The 15644-nt window shown below is 44.1% G+C and overlaps 5 protein-coding genes across 6 annotated transcripts; 3 read left to right on the plus strand and 2 right to left on the minus strand.

Moving 5' to 3' along the window:
* The first annotated feature begins 3518 nt into the window (after positions 1–3518).
* Positions 3519–5702, plus strand: LOC139353256 (uncharacterized). The gene has a single exon (XM_070996880.1). The coding sequence runs from the start codon at positions 5159–5161 to the stop codon at positions 5684–5686; it is 528 nt and encodes a 175-aa protein (XP_070852981.1). The 5' UTR covers positions 3519–5158; the 3' UTR covers positions 5687–5702.
* A 13-nt stretch (positions 5703–5715) lies between these two features.
* On the plus strand, positions 5716–9242 carry LOC136117084 (uncharacterized). Its single transcript, XM_065866232.2, has one exon. It carries the CDS (start codon positions 6981–6983, stop codon positions 8481–8483), a length of 1503 nt encoding a protein of 500 aa, XP_065722304.2. The 5' UTR covers positions 5716–6980; the 3' UTR covers positions 8484–9242.
* A 20-nt stretch (positions 9243–9262) lies between these two features.
* On the minus strand, positions 9263–10392 carry LOC108006485 (angiopoietin-related protein 6). 2 transcript variants are annotated; one of them, XM_065866235.2, is made up of 3 exons: positions 10281–10392; positions 9622–10221; positions 9263–9555 (listed from the first exon to the last, which is right to left on the minus strand). In XM_065866235.2, the coding sequence occupies exons 1-2, from the start codon at positions 10385–10387 to the stop codon at positions 9723–9725; spliced, it is 606 nt and encodes a 201-aa protein (XP_065722307.2). In that variant the 5' UTR covers positions 10388–10392; the 3' UTR covers positions 9263–9555; positions 9622–9722. The 2 variants fall into 2 exon arrangements, with proteins under 2 accessions (XP_065722307.2, XP_016925496.4); XM_017070007.4 differs by having other exon boundaries at positions 9622–10224.
* Positions 10393–10398: 6 nt separating this feature from the next.
* On the minus strand, positions 10399–11716 carry LOC108006486 (zinc finger protein Paris). The gene is made up of 2 exons (XM_036817208.3): positions 11533–11716; positions 10399–11471 (listed from the first exon to the last, which is right to left on the minus strand). Exons 1-2 carry the CDS (start codon positions 11665–11667, stop codon positions 10536–10538), a joined length of 1071 nt encoding a protein of 356 aa, XP_036673103.3. The 5' UTR covers positions 11668–11716; the 3' UTR covers positions 10399–10535.
* A 308-nt stretch (positions 11717–12024) lies between these two features.
* Veneno (veneno) lies at positions 12025–15625 on the plus strand. Its single transcript, XM_065866231.2, has 6 exons — positions 12025–12173; positions 12243–12776; positions 13158–14783; positions 14836–15014; positions 15076–15281; positions 15342–15625. Exons 1-6 carry the CDS (start codon positions 12141–12143, stop codon positions 15491–15493), a joined length of 2730 nt encoding a protein of 909 aa, XP_065722303.2. The 5' UTR covers positions 12025–12140; the 3' UTR covers positions 15494–15625.
* The last annotated feature ends 19 nt before the right edge of the window (positions 15626–15644 follow it).

A 15644-nucleotide genomic window follows, 5' to 3' on the forward strand; every position in this document is an offset into this window, starting at 1 on the left:
ATTTCTCGTGGCTTACGGTTTCCAAACATTTTAAAAAGATTGTCTAGCTAAAATGTGCATTTTAGAATGTATATGGTTGTAATTGATACGTGTTAGAGCCAGCAGAAATATTTTATTTGGTTTATTATAAAATAAGAGTATCATAACATTATTTCCCAACCTAATTTAAACAGGTAGTAGCCATTTTTCAAGACTAAATTTATAGGGATCTCTAAATTTAACAGTTTCTTGAACCTTTTCTAAAATAACCTCTAATACCAATAGAACATTCAAACAAATTTAGAACTTTCTTTAAAATAAACATTGATTATAAAAATAAACCAGGAAAAGACTGATGAACTTACTTCCGTTAACTGGCCACCGCAAACCGCAAAAATGCCGTGTTTGGATTTCCCTTTTCGCCCGTGTTTATGCGGCCTTATTGAAAAATTAAACTTGTAATAAAATTTAATGACTTGGCGGTTTTTAATAAAAAGCAGCAACGCCTTAACCAACAGAATACCCGCAATTTAAGCGCAAATTTGTGTTCATAATCACAATTTTGGTACCTTTTCCCCCATTCCTTTCCCTCAGCGGTAATGACCACACAGAAATTTGGGCTTAGCCTCGACCTCTAACTTGCCGTGGTGCGTGCAATAAAAAGTAACGAGGCTGTTAACATTAAGGCAAACGTTTGCCTTTCACTTTGGTCAAGAAGTCGGACGGAGCCAGGCTGAAACAAAAAAAAGAAAAAAACGAAAAAGAACCCACAGACAGGCAAGTGAGACTGCGACTGAGACTGCGACTACGAAGCCCCGACTCATCGACGTTAAGTCGGGGCGTTAATATTTAAATTTATATTGCGGCCGTATTCTCTGGTCACGGCAGTGCCGTACCGTTCGGCCATCAATTCTGCGTTTAATGCCTGCGCAAATATTTGCGCAATCAGCAAACAAAACAAACGCCGGCCAACCGCCGACTGTCGACTGTTTAAGCAAAGCAATTGACCGTTGCCCAGGACACTGGTACATACAGTACGTATATCTATATATACATCTACAGAGGGGGAATACCTGGTAACAGGACGGCGATGAAAGCGACACGGCCGCAACTTGTATTTCCTGTTGACCCGTGTTCGTGTGCGACGGAAGAGCGGAAGTCCTCAGGTGCAGGTGCGAAGCTTCCCCCTTTTTTTTTTCGCCTGACGCGTGCCGTAAATATCTGTGTTAATCATTTAATTAAACTGCGCCCTCGTCCTGCATATTTTTCGGACATACATTTCGGTTATTTATGGCGCGATTTGGGTTTCGACAATTACTACTTCAATATGCTATCTTTTATGGGCCATTACTGTGTATTTACAACGGGGCGTATGCGCAATATTTTCGGCAGCGCGTAAAGCGTTGCATACTTTTTGGGGCTTCTCTCATGCACCACAACAAAATGGCGTGCTTTTTAAGGATTTAAGTATCAAATTGAAATGGCTATAGTTTTAAGTGCGATGTGCTTAATTATGCAATAGAACTGGGTATTTTAAACAAAGTTTATATATAAAAACCCCTCAAAAAGCTTCATCAGTTATTGAACTTAAAATAAATCTTATATAAGAAACATTTTGTAGAAGACTTAAGAAGTTAATCTTGGCGTATTTACAGTTCGCTGAAAAGTATTTGCTATAATGCGTTGCACACTATTTTGGGTGTCTTTTATGCACTAGAGCCATTTTATTTAAATCTGTAGGAAGAAAGACCTTCCACGCAAATTCCCAAGAAAAGAAAGAAAACCGTAAACATTCTTGCACTTCGCAGCGCTTGGGATGTAAAAGTTTTCGGTAAACGCATTTCAAACACTCGCCGAGATAGTTATTACAATAGTGCCCAAAGCACGGCAACAACACAGGCATGCGTGTGGCTGAAGGGGGGTAGAAATGGATGGAAGGGGGCTTAAGTGGGCGTGGGCATGGGCGGCGGACAGCAGCATCTGCGGGGGAAAACTTGTATCATTTTCCTCAAATGAAATGCAGAACGAGCAGGACCATCTTCCACTTCTCCGACAGCAGCACAAAGTAATATTTACAAAAGAATATTCTTTTAAATTTATTTTTCTCTTCGGCATCTGTACTTTGTAGTGTTGTGTATGGCAGATAGAAGCCATTTTTGAAGTGCAGTTAGCTTTGATAGGTGTGTGAGTGTGGGTGCACAGGGAGAAAAGCTTTAGATTTTGAATACATTTTTGTTTTGGCCTTGTAAAATAACATTGGTTGAATCAGCTATATTATTTATAAAGTTCGTTTATAAAAATGTTTTTATAATTTAAACAACATCAACAATCGCATAATTTTAAGGATATTTATTATTGTTTAAAATTTAAAATTGTAAACTGGTGATGCTTATTTTCTTTTATTCCTACTTTTACATATACTTTTCAGTTGTATAATTTCAAAATATCTTTTCCCCTTTACATTTTCTAACAATTCTTGGTAATATCAGGAAGGTAAAGCCAGTACAAGCGTAGGTTTAAATCAGAGGTGATATTTTTCTCTGTGTATAAACAAACGAGGGGGGGAAGTTCGGTGATTTGGGGGGCGGATGTAGCCGAGCTTAGCGGAAGCCTGGCTGCAACTGTCGTCGTCGTTGTCGCTGTCACTGCTCACTCTCTATCTGAATCTCGGGTCCCCATCCTCTTCCTCCCATCCAACATCCAACCCCCATCGCCATTCCTATCCCATCCACATTCCGCCCCGGCTGAACTCAACATCCGCTGGACAATTGATGAACGCCTTTGTTGTTGTATGCAGAGTGGATTCCAGTTGAACTCCAGTGCCTGTCCTGGTCCTCATCCAAGTTTCGAGCAAGTTCAGTTACCATTTGCCGTGTGGAAAACTTTGTGCAGTTGACAACCGGGAGAAGGGAGAACTGAAATGGGGGACGGGTGCTCAGCCATTTTTATCCTAAAGGTCCTGCGGATCGTCGCCTGATGTTTTTCGTTTCGTTTCGCGCCAGCAGCAAAAGTGCCGAGTTCAAAGTTTTGTTTACAAAGTTTTAAAATTTTTGTGGCACTGAGTTGAACTTCCGCCGAGCGCACCCATTCCCATTCCCACTTTCCACTTTCCCGTTCCCATTTTCCCATTTCCGGCTGCTGTTGATGATGTTGCTACCGCTGTTCCATCGCCCACCGATTTCTTTTTATTTTGTGGACTTTTCCGGACAGCAGCAGCAGATGGTCTTCGAATCGCAGTCATCCATCATTAGCCACAATTATGTGGCGGGTCTATTAAATTTCCATCAATTTGCGAATGCAGCACTAGCTAAATGATGCAGAAAATGCAATGTGCCAATGTGGCAATGTGGCAAGTAGGGTGTGGCTCTTGAGCACTCGAGCACTTGGGGAAAACGACATGCAGACACATCCTGCGGCTCCTTCAAGTCGTCATTGCGCGTAAAATTATGTCAATGCCTGTCAACTTTTCCGTTGAGCCAAGTTGCTCGACAAGTGCACCCTGTAGTGTCTTTGAGAGTGCATTGAGTGAGCGACTGAAAGTTTTCTTTAACCCCTGACCCCAAGCCCCCGACCGCCTTTCACATGTGTGTTTGTATGCGTGTGCGAGTGCGTTATTGACTATGCATAAAGTGAATTTACAGTGCTTCTCAGACAGACAGAAGGAAGGAAGGAAGCTTCTGCCGCCAGGATATATAGAAAAAACAGTTGCGCTTGCTGCTGCCAAAGGGGCGGAAAGTTTTTTAATTTAATGTAAAAATTACCTACCACGCCAGCCTCAAACAGAAGTCACGAAAAGTCCCTGAAATGCGACAACTTCGTTTAACTTGACTTAATGCAAACTTGGCGCTCACTTTTTTCAAATTAGCCTGGTTAATTAGCGTTATATGCATGTGTACTTATCTGTGTGGGTGTGCCGACGCTTAACTTGCAGCCAAATTTAATAAGTTTCGCTCTCCAATTAGCCTTTACCCCTCGCCCGCCTGCCTGCCACTGCATCCTTGCATCCTTTGCATCCATGTATCCCAGCACCCTTTGCATGAAGTCCCCCAAAAAAAGCACCTGCAGCTATTCCCAAAATGTAAGTGGAACGTTTTGCATAATTATTGTCTTGAAGCTCACAGGGCGCTGGCCAAGATCTGGATAAGATATAGAGCACCTAGTCTGTATAAATACGTACCTGCTTGATTTTAATTTTTATTTGAATACCATTAAATACTAGCACCTGTACGTGAGTCGAGCTTAGCTATATATGTATATATATATGAATTACCAACTGACCGGGCCATCGGTTAGTGACCAGATATGAAAACACAGTAAAGACAATTGCCAACGGACGCACTTTCCCCGAATCCCCACAAGAAATACCGAAATACACCAACACTCACACCACGACACCTACGTATACTCTTCTTAAGCAAAAATATTTAAATACTTATATCATACACAACTTATATGATAAGTGTCTACTCTTTTCCTTTTTCGTCTCTTTTTACGCTCTGACATTTCATTTTCCGATAACAACAAACCAACCAACCAACCAAAATGCGCATTTAACCAACACACACCACAACGCACACCACACTTTTAATGTGAACCACCAACCCACCAACAAAAACACCACCCACAACAACAACACCAACAACAATTCCCCGATAAAAAAAAACACCACAAAAATCAGAGCGTACCGGTCCTTCGAACATTTGGCGGTCATCACATCGCGTAGCGCGAGCGGGAACGGGAAGTGGGCGTGGCCAGCTCGCCCTCGACCACGATAGCCACGCCCACCGGTACGCCGCCCCTGCTGCCGCCGCTGCCCAACACGTTTGTGGCCATCAAGACGAAGTCCGACTGCAGCAGCAGCAACCACAGCAACAGCAACAACAGCAACAGCAACAACAGCCTGACCCTGCACAGCGGCAACAACAGTTTCAAGTCGAGCGGTCACCGAAAGTCCCCTCAGCCGCCCCCATTGCCCTTGAAAAACGGGGCCAAGCAGCAGCAGCAGCAACAGGAGTCACACTACCAACACCTGACGTACCAGCAACATCCCGGCAGCAACACACGCAACACACTCGATCGCAAGCAGCAACAGAACAACGGCAGCGGCGACTATTGCACCCAGATTAATCCGCACTATCTGCAGACATTCGACAGTTTGGATCACTACAGTGTGGCCACGATGCAGCAGCAACCGCTGCGCAGCCAGTCCAAGTCGCAGATCTACAGCTACGGCAGCAGCGGCACGGCCAGCGACAACAGCAACCACACCCAGCAACATCTGCAGCAGCAGCCACATACGCAGCACTACCACAGCAGCAGCAACATTGCCCACATCGAGCACCACTACCATCCGCAGCACGGCAGCGATCGCTACAGCCACCCGCATGTGCAGCAGCAACAGGGGGTGCACCAGCAACACCAGCAGCAGCAGCAGCAACACCACAGCCTGAAGCACACCAAGCACGGCAAGGGGCACAAGGGGGGCAAGCACGGCTCGAAGGGCAGCAGCAGCAAGTCGCAGGACGACTTCAAGGTCCTGCACAAGCAGCAACAGCAACAGCAGCAGCAACAGCAAAAGTGCAGCGGCAACAGCAAGGCGGCCAAGCGCAATGGTTGCAGCAACCAGGTGTTGCCACTGCCCCCGCAGCAACAGCAACACTTCTCCAGCTCCAGTGATAGCCTACCATTTGATAATAACTATTATTAGTCACCAGCACACTCAGGCACACACGTACTCACTAACAGAATAACAGAGGTATAAGGGTGTCCCAAAAAGGCATTACATAACCTAAATTTTCATGACCTTTAGTCTTTGAAAGCTGGTCTATACAAAATCCAGCACCAAAAAATTTCACAAAGCTACTGTTAGTTTGTTTGATTAATGCCTTTATAAAGTATTCCCATAAACCGAGAATAGGTAATAACTCTGCTCATTCCCTGCCGCCACACCAACAGTATACATCAGCGGTCGCAACACACACATCGATATAAATATATTTGGTAACCCTAAACTGTTATACGGAATTCCATGCGGAAAAGCACATTTCCCTCTTTATTTTGTTAATTATAAATTAATCCAGTTCGGTTTTAATAGGAAACACGTATGCAATTATAATTGAAACCATTATTTTTGTTTGTTAATTGGTAAAAGGGCATATTTATTAACTTCATTAAGCAGTGATGGTAAACAATGTTCCAATGGAAATCCAACCCACCCAAAGTAAAATACATAACCATTCACATGCAAGCTGGTATTTTGAAAAGGTATTTTGTTACCTTACTTTTCGTTTTTATTTAATATGGCAAAGCATTAAAATTCCGTTAATAATTTAATTTATTATACCCACCAATTTGCGAATATATTATGGCATAATTATGCCGCATTTTTGGGACACCCATTGAATACCTGGATTTGTAGAACGCCCACACACTCACACATTTCTGTGTTCGCCAAATGGTTGAAAGTTTTCATTTGATTGAGAGAATTTGCAAACAGGATTTGGAGCTGCAAGATGCATTCCTGATTGCAATGCAAATTTGATTTTGCGGCTGCCGGATGACGATTCCTGGCATTTTTACAGCTGCCGCATACAGAAGAAGAAGGCTTGGGGGGAGTTAAGTGTTTTGAATGCCAACTGTTTGGGCAGCTTGTTGTTTTCGTATGATGATAGCCCCTAAATGAATTAAATATTTACCTAGTCTATAAACTAATTTAGTTCGTAGCAAATGTCAAAACGCAATTGAGAGGCCATTTGGAGTGGCATATATGCAGCTTATTGTTAATTGTGTACATAGAATGGATAAGCGTATGAAACTAGTTATTTCTATTGTAGACCTAAGCCAGGCCCACCACTCCCTGAACCCTCTGAACCCCTGAAAGCCCTGAAACCCCTTAACCCCTGACCCCTAGAATCCAAAAAAGAGAAACCCGAAAAAGCTCACCAGCCACCAGACTTAGCACACAAAAGCAGACCGTGTTCTTTGACCCCCAAACTCGGCTAATGAGATTTTGTTTATTTGTTTCATTAACGAATTGCTTGAAATATCTGCCAACAACAACAACAATGACAACTCAAACCACACAACAACATCGACACTCCACAAACCACACTGCTTACAACCAACAACACCTCCAGTCGAGTTCCCAGGCCAGAAGCAGCGGTCACGACGAACTGGGCAACCTGCTCTGGCAGCACGACTCATGCGAGTTCCTCGAGCAATATCCCCCCGATTCCAGCTGCCCAGTGCCGCCCCTGCGCCACTGCCACGCCCCCGGCCATGGGCATGCCACCAAGTCGCTGACCAGACGCAATGCGGATCTCTTTAGCGGTGATCTCGGGATACCCGAGATCAGCACACATGTGGGCAGTGTGGTGCACACGTTCGAGACCCTGGCGCTGCAACGTCGCCTGGCGGAGGAGGAGGATCGGCATCCGGAGAGGGAGCTGAGTAAGTATGAAACGACGACGACGACGACCACCGGCGGCACCACCCAGAGCAAGTACAGCCAGCTGAAGCGCCGCTCGCAGGAGATGCGCCAGCGGCTGGTGCAGCAATTGCACCGCCAGCGCTTGCAGCAGCAGCAACACCTGCAGCAGCAACATCACAGCCAGCAACATCAGCAAAATGCACGCTCACGCACACAGTCGCAGCCACAAAAGCAGCAATCCTTGCACGAGGGGGTCTTGACCAACAGTTGCAGCACCCAAACCCTGGCCTCCGGCTTCTGGCAGCCGGCACAGCGAGTGGATCGCTCCCGGGAGCAACTGCAGCAGTCCACCTTCGAGGACTATCGGAAGAATCTGTTCGGCACTTTGGGCAGACATGCCAGCCTGGAGGACAACGAGGACCTGCAGGACGAATCCTTCATAGTTAATGCCGCTTTCGATGAGATATTCTCCTGCTACGATGACGAGAACGATGATGAGAAGGGAACGCAGACCCAAACGCAGACCAATACCGATGATCTCTTCGAGGACGAGCACATGCTGGTGAGCCTGAGCGAATTGGATGACGAGGTCTTCGCCAGCAGGGCGCAAACGGCCTCGACCACGCCCACCGCCAGTGCGGGCGTGGGGGCGGGGCGAACCCCCAAGCATAGTACACCCCAATTGAATCTCAACAAGTATCCCGCCCCCTCGCCACCCCGCTCTCGCACACTCACCAATCTCTTCGAGCGTCTCAAGTCGCAGGACAACAAGACGCTGCAGAAATATGCTGGCGATGCGGCGCTCAACAGGACGGAAGACTTCAACAGGGGCTCCACCGTCAGCAAGTCCTTTGTGCAGCAGCTGAGGAAGCCCTCCCACAAGCAGAAACGGGCGCCCAGACCTCCACCCAAGCCGCAGTCCCGCTCCCAGGTGGCCATCGCCCATGTCACGCCGCTCCGCAAAGCCCTAATCTTCCCCAAGCGATCCAAGTCCTCCAGCGAACTCCTGCTCGATGATCTGAGCGTGCAGGCGCGTAAGTATCAGCGAAGGATTGAGCAGGGATCAGCGCTATAAGAAGGACCCGTGGGCACCCCGTTATGCACCTGTTTCTCACCTGTTGACCTGTTGTTTGTTCCCCCGCACCTAGTATTAAATCGATTTCTTTCGTATTTCCCTTTACCCAGAGGCGACGCTTTTGTAGACTAAGTGTGACCCCCCAAAACCAAAAAACGACCCGACCCCCTTACCTTCGACTCTGATCATGATCCCCATAACGAACCCGAGTCTGATGTAGATGTGGAACGAGTGCAGCTTATCCCGCCGCCATAATGGAAGACAAAGATACGACTACGATCCGAAGCAAAACCCAAAGAGAATTGAGCCATACGAGGAATAGCACCCGAAGAACTTAACTAATTTCGTAATTTACCCGTAATTAAATTAAGCCAAGTACATTACTCAAAAATGCATGAAAATCAAATCAAACGATGACTAACCGTATTTATATATAAAACCATATATAAATATACGTATACATTATTGTACAAATAGGATCGAAGATGCCCCGAGAGCGGGTTAGATATGGAAATGAAAAAATCAAAACGACAAATCGTGCTCCCAACCTAGTTATAAACGAGTACAAGTTTGTCTCTTCAATTATAATTTAACTTCATCAAAGAATATACCATACAATCCCGATATACATCTATACAATATTCGGATATATATAGCATATAACTGCGTCACTTGTTGTAACTTTTAGGATAATTGCAAATCAAAGCAAATGTAAACCAATTACAAGAAGAATTACTAACTCTTACCTGCATGCAATAAAAAATTAATAAAAAACAAACTAAGCTTATCATGTTTTATTTGGGTCAAAAAATTCCATTTATATCAAATGTAAGACTCAATTCCTTTCAGTCATCGAGCTATAATTATTTAATGAGCAATCCGTTTTCGATCAGGAAACAAAGAGAAGCAAAATAAAAAATAGGATGTGATGTTGAGAGTATCTCATTAGTTTCGAACTGTCCAGTAGGCATTGGATGGACGCAGAAACAGCTTGAGAAGTCGAATAGCAGGGCGTCCCATTATCGGACTATTGTTCTGCATAGCGAAATTCCACTTGAGCAGAAAAACAATGCTAAGAAAATTGAAAAATATAGTTATTTAAAAAGTAGGTAGAGGTAAGTACAGGTAACCAACTCACAATCGCTCTGGGCCACACAAATCAGAAGTACAGCTCTTAGCCGACTCCCACTCCCATGATTTTCCAGCTGGCAGGCGAGCAATCTCCTGCTCCCACAAGGATCAACTGTAGCGGGCGGTGTCCTGCTCCATTTCCCATTTCAGATGAGCGGTTGGGCTCTGCAAAACGAACCGCTGTGCCCGGTACGTACGTGTCGTCATGTCCACAAACTCCACAATGAAGAGCAGCTCGTGGTCGCGAGAGTGAGTCAACGCGTACAGCTTGTCGGTGCCCAGGAAGTACTCCCCGGCCGCAATGCTGTTGTACCCCTCCCTGAACTCCTGCGCGGTGCGATGAGTGCCATTGAATCGCTGCATCACCAACGTCCAACCTCCCTCGTCGAGAACCTGTTCGCAAAATACATCGAAAGGCTTGCTCCCCTCTTCCAGTTGGATCCGGGTGTATCCGTACTTGTCGGTCAAGGCACAATTACGCAGGAAGAATCCCGAACTTTCTGATAGCTTTTCAGTGGCATTGGCCAGGCGATTCAGTACCTCTGTCTGCTGCTCAATCTTCTCCTTCAAGCTGCGAACTGCTCCGGACACTGCCGCCGTGCCAGCACTGCTGAAAGTAATAAATAAATTTATAATAATTATAATATAAACATAACAAATGCTTACCTTGGTAATTTAACGTGTACTCCACGAGTTTGGCGACGTGATGACAGGCTGCCTTCTGCGAACAGCACCACTAATATTATTCCCAACAACACTCCACTTTTGTACATCTTTTCTATTTGAGTTCCCAAACAATAGTGGGCTGAAAACATCACTTTGGCATTGAAAGAGGATTTCAAAACCGATGATAAGGCTGCTGATAGCTCTTGCCTTGACCGCAATACAAAGTGCATTGGCCAAAATCGGCGCTTAAGCTTATCACGATCCGGTTTCATGACGCATCTCGTGCTTTCGGAGCTGCCCCGCCCGCGTAAAGGTCTTTTCGCACACTTGGCAGCGGTGCAGCCGTTCGCCGGTGTGGATCCTTTCGTGGCTCCTAAGGACTCCCAGCTGGGCGAATCTTTTGTCGCAATGATCGCAGGCGTAGGGTCGTTCGCCAGTGTGCGTCCTGAGGTGCAGCTGCAGCAGGTAGACCCTGGAGAAGCTACGCTGACAAATGGTGCATGGATGCGGACGTTCACCTGTGTGACGAGCGGTTATGTGGCGTCGCAGGTTGCTAGACTCCACAAAACCGCGTCCGCAGTGCGGGCACTTGTACTGCAACAGCTGTTGGTGGCGCCTCTGATGGGCTACTAGTGCTCCATTTGTCCTGAAGGTCTTGGGACACAACTCGCAGGTGAAAGGCCTCTCGTTGCTGTGCAGGCGCATGTGCACCGCCAGACTGGAGGCGGATTGCAGGCACTTGCCACACTCCGAGCAACTGTGTTCGCCCTTCTGGAATCCGGAAGTGGGACACTTGTGACTCTGGTAGCTACGGAGTTCTGTAAAGAATCCTCCGCACTTCTCACAATCGTATATAATAACAGAGGTATGTACTTTTTCGATATGCCGACGTAGGGCTGCGGGTAGCTGAAAAACCGCTCCACAATCCCGACAGTTGGAGCTCAAAATTTCAGTAGGTTCCTCTACACCATCCTCACCAGGAGAATGCGGCTCCACTTTGTAGTCATTCGGATCGAAAATTATGATTTCCTCCGCCACCACAAGTTCTGCTGTGTCCATATTTATCCTGGAAGTCTCATCCCGCAATCTTTTCTCAGCCTCCGCGCACTTCTTCCGAAACTTGGCCGCGATGAGCAGCTCGTTGGTGCACTCCTGGCACAGATACTTTGGATACTCATCGTTACGGCCCACCTGACAGGAATATTTATGCAAAATTGTTAAAGTAGCTCGCTAAAATTGATGGGAATCTCACCTTAATGTTGCCACAAGTTTCTAGCAAGGTGCTCAGATCCGCTTGCAGCTCCTCCACGGTTTCGAAAATGTCCACCAGGAGTTCGTCCTGCTGGAGGCAAACTCGGCAAAGTAATTCACCCGGTTGCAGCGACATTTCAAAAATTATTTCATTTAAAATCGCAACAGCAAGTCCCGGTGGTATCAACAGAGTTATCGATAAGCATTTACACCGATGTCAAGTAAATCAGCTGATTACACTGAGCTGCTACTTCAGATTTGTTTTATAAATCAATTGTGAAATATAAATGGTAGGATAATGATATCTAATCTTTAAAATAGTTTATTTGTTTTAATAAATAATTGTAATTTCCTAACTTAAATCTTTTTTACTAAAACCAGCAATCAAAGAATATCATTATACATTTAAAAGGTTCGCGCCAAATGAAATTCAGTGGAAACGGAGTATTTTTTTAATACCATTGAACTTCTGAAAGGCCTAAAGTTCTTAACGGGAAATCCCAATTTAACCCCCCGGTAACACTGTGGGGTTTTAGATTTTATTGTTGAGCTTTGACGTTGAAAAAGACGTCCTTTCTCGTGTTTGATTCGGAAAATCAGTGAGAGAAAATGCCACCCAAAAAGGCAGTTGCTGGTGCCCAGGTTAGAATCAAATCGGGAAAAGTCTGTAAGAAAAACAATTCAAAAACCGGAAAAATTGAAATATTGCAGCTTGCGGAAGGAAAAGGAAAGTGCGTCCACTGCGCAGTCGCAGCGGAAAGGATCTGTCAGCGTTGCGGCGATTACTACTGCTCCAAGGACTGTCAGGTCCAGGATTGGCCACGTCATCGCTACATTTGCTTCCCTCTGCCCGCTCTGGTCCATCCCAAGTCTCATTCGGTGTTCCAGAGCTGCCATGAGTTATCTTTGGAGGGTGCATGTTCGGTTAATAGTGATAAAACCGTAGTTGGGGCAACTCCATCCAGCTCTCCAAGCCTAATTCCGGATGTGGAGGGCAATAAGATTTGCAGTGCCAGCAATATTGCACCCCAAAACAAAGTTCCGATTCTTCCCACTCCCCACACGCAACTCATCTCGAATAACAGCGGCAACAAGGCGAAAAACAAAAATATTTCCCTGCCAAAAGCGATCATGCCTCCCAGCAATAGTCTGGTATTTATAATGGCATTCAAATCAGCGAATCGCTGCTATATTCGCGATGCCAGCGAAGTTGCTGACAGGGCATTTGCCCAAGTTTGCGAAAAGGTTTGTATATACTCAAATTTCAGTACAAAAAACTTTCCTAAGTGAATTCTAAGGAAAGCCAAAAATCAAAATACGTGATTATTAGCCAATTCTCAAAACAAATGTGGCAATTTTGACCCATAAAATAAATTTTAGCTTTTCTTAAACATTTGTTATTATTCGGTTATGTCAAAATTTTTATGCCAACTCTTGTCCAGGAAGTATGGTATTATTTAGTTAAATAGATTTGATATTATTAAAAATAATCCATTTAAAATACATTTTTAATTAGTTATTTTCCCTAATTTTTCGGTTCATAAACACCTATTTTGAAGGTCTTTCTGTAAAGGCCAAGCAACTCTACCATTTTTTCGTATTAAACAAATTTTGGAATCTCCACAGGTTAATACCATTGGAAATGAGCTTCCCCGAATGGTGAAGCCACGTCCCTTTGGATTCTGCCTGGCTCGTCATAATGGGACATTCCAGCGGGCCAAGGCGATGAACGTCTTTGGTAATAACACCGGCCGACTACAACTTCTGGATCATGGAGTCGTTACGTCGAGAACTGTTTCGGATATGCGGGAGATCAATGATGAGTTGTTATCCCTGCCCTGCTTCACTCTGCAGGTGCAGCTCAAGGATGTGCCCAACTATGCGGTAAGCGAAGATTTCTTCGCATTCACCTCGCAATTTGAGGGCGAGATTTATGTGGCAGTCTATGAAAAAACTCCTGGGTGCATACAAGTAGAACTATTGCATCCAGAGACAAAAATGTCACTAAATGCAAAAATACGTGATTACTGCGCCAACAAAAAGATTTACGAAAATATGAACTCTTATAAAAAGAATGAGAAGCTTAATCGGCCAATTCCCCCATCTGGTCAGCAAACTACCAAAGATAATAAAACTATTGCAAATCCTGTGGTCAATAATTCTCTGGCTGTTTCTCAAGGATCACAAATAACTACCCAGGAATTTTTAAACAAACTAGAAACAGAAGTAAAGAATCAGAGCGATCCTAGAAATGCTTTGTCTTTCTCAGACAAAAATAAAGAGACACCAAAGAAGCCGAGTCCAACAACTGGACAAGAAACAATTACTCAAAATAAGTCTAAACAAGTTTTTGAAGTTGGCAATAATACTCCAGCAAAAGTAGAGCCCCAAGTATCCTTAAAAAACAAAGAAACTGAGGCTAGCATTCAGATCGATCAAATTCAAGGAGTAACAGCAGCTTCACCCCAGAAGAACATTAAGAAAGATGAGCCTAGTGACTTTTTCCGTTCTTATTTTAGTGAAAGGGGTATTAAAGAGCAGGATTTTGAGAAAATGTCCCCAAGCGAAAAATTTAGCTGTTTTTTTGGATCCCGCGCGACTATTAAAGATAGTAAAGAAACACCCTCCGTTGATCTTTCTAAAGACCTCTCAGTTAACCAAGAAAATAACATTGACAAAAAGCCAGCTGTTCAGGAATCAAAAAAAGAGCAGGATCTTAAGAAAATGTCCCCAAGCGAAGTATTTAACTGTTTTTTTGGATCCCGCGCGGACATTAAAGATATTAAGAAAACACCGTCCGTTGATCTTTCTAAAGACCTCTCAGTTAACCAAGAAAATAATATTGACCAAAAGCCTGCTGTTGAGGAATCGAAAAAAACCGAAGATAGCATTTCCAAGACTTTAGTTGGATCCACAACCAAAGATGAAGGAGCAAGCAGCCTTGAAATTAAGAAATTATCCAATCTTACACTTGAGGTACCCAGTAACGATGAAAAACCAACCACCGTTGATCAGGCTATTAAACCTGCTCCTGAAATTGTATCAAAACCCAAAGATGAAGAAGTAAAAGAGTTTTTAACGCAATGCCTAGCCGCGAAAATTACTCCTCCATCTGAAATTACGAAAACTGATCAAGCAGTTCCATTGGAATTACCAAAACTTAAAGGATTATTAGATTCGCTGTCTATCTCTAAAGCTAATCCCCAAGAAAATGGTATTGTAAGGCCAAAAAATGAAGCTCTACTTAAACCTGTGAGTAAAAATTATAATATAAAAATGAATACCAAAACTAATTATTTATTAGCCTTTTGAGCTACGCCGTTTCACAACTCATAGTAAGGAAGGCATTGATGTATTTGTTGTGGACAGTTCAAAAAAGGATCGCGGAATTTTTGGGGCTTTTGACAGCACCTACGCCTGTGAATTTTCCACCTTGCACAGCCGTTTGTCGGAAATTACCGATTTGGATCCCTATAAACCACAGTGACTATTTATATAAGTTGTTTCTAAACATATTTTAAGAATTTTATGTCCCACTCAACAGGCTTAGGGAATATATTCTCGCCCGTTTCGAGGGTTCCTGGTATCGCGGTCGAGTGGAGCAGATCATTACTATCCCGCAACATCCGACAAAATATCGAGTAATGTACTTGGACTACACCAATGTGGAGGATATAACTGAGATGGATATTCGTCGGTATCCGTTGGACTTCACCACTCCTTGTACCACAAATATTTGCGTGATTGAGGGTTTGGAAGTTTAAAATTAAATTCAGGTCTACGTATAATATTAAAATATTAATTTTACAGATTTTCCACATAAACCGAATGCTGCACAGATTTCATTTTTATCGGACGCCTTGAAGGTCCACGAACTAGTACATGTTGACAGCGTCAAATACCTGAACAATATTGCCATAATTAAATCGCGATCTTTGATTCAGAAGCTGATGAGCTTGTAATCGCATTTAATGCTATCGTTTTACATCATGATTAAAACGAAAAACCCGGAGTATTTTTACGAGCGCCATATGTTAAAAAATTCTGTATCATGTTGTTGTCAAATACAAGGCTCTTCCAAATTTCCGACCATACTCAATAAGCATTATGATT

Source organism: Drosophila suzukii, chromosome 3, assembly GCF_043229965.1.
Source record: "Drosophila suzukii chromosome 3, CBGP_Dsuzu_IsoJpt1.0, whole genome shotgun sequence".
In the NCBI taxonomy this organism is placed as follows: domain Eukaryota; kingdom Metazoa; phylum Arthropoda; class Insecta; order Diptera; family Drosophilidae; genus Drosophila; species Drosophila suzukii.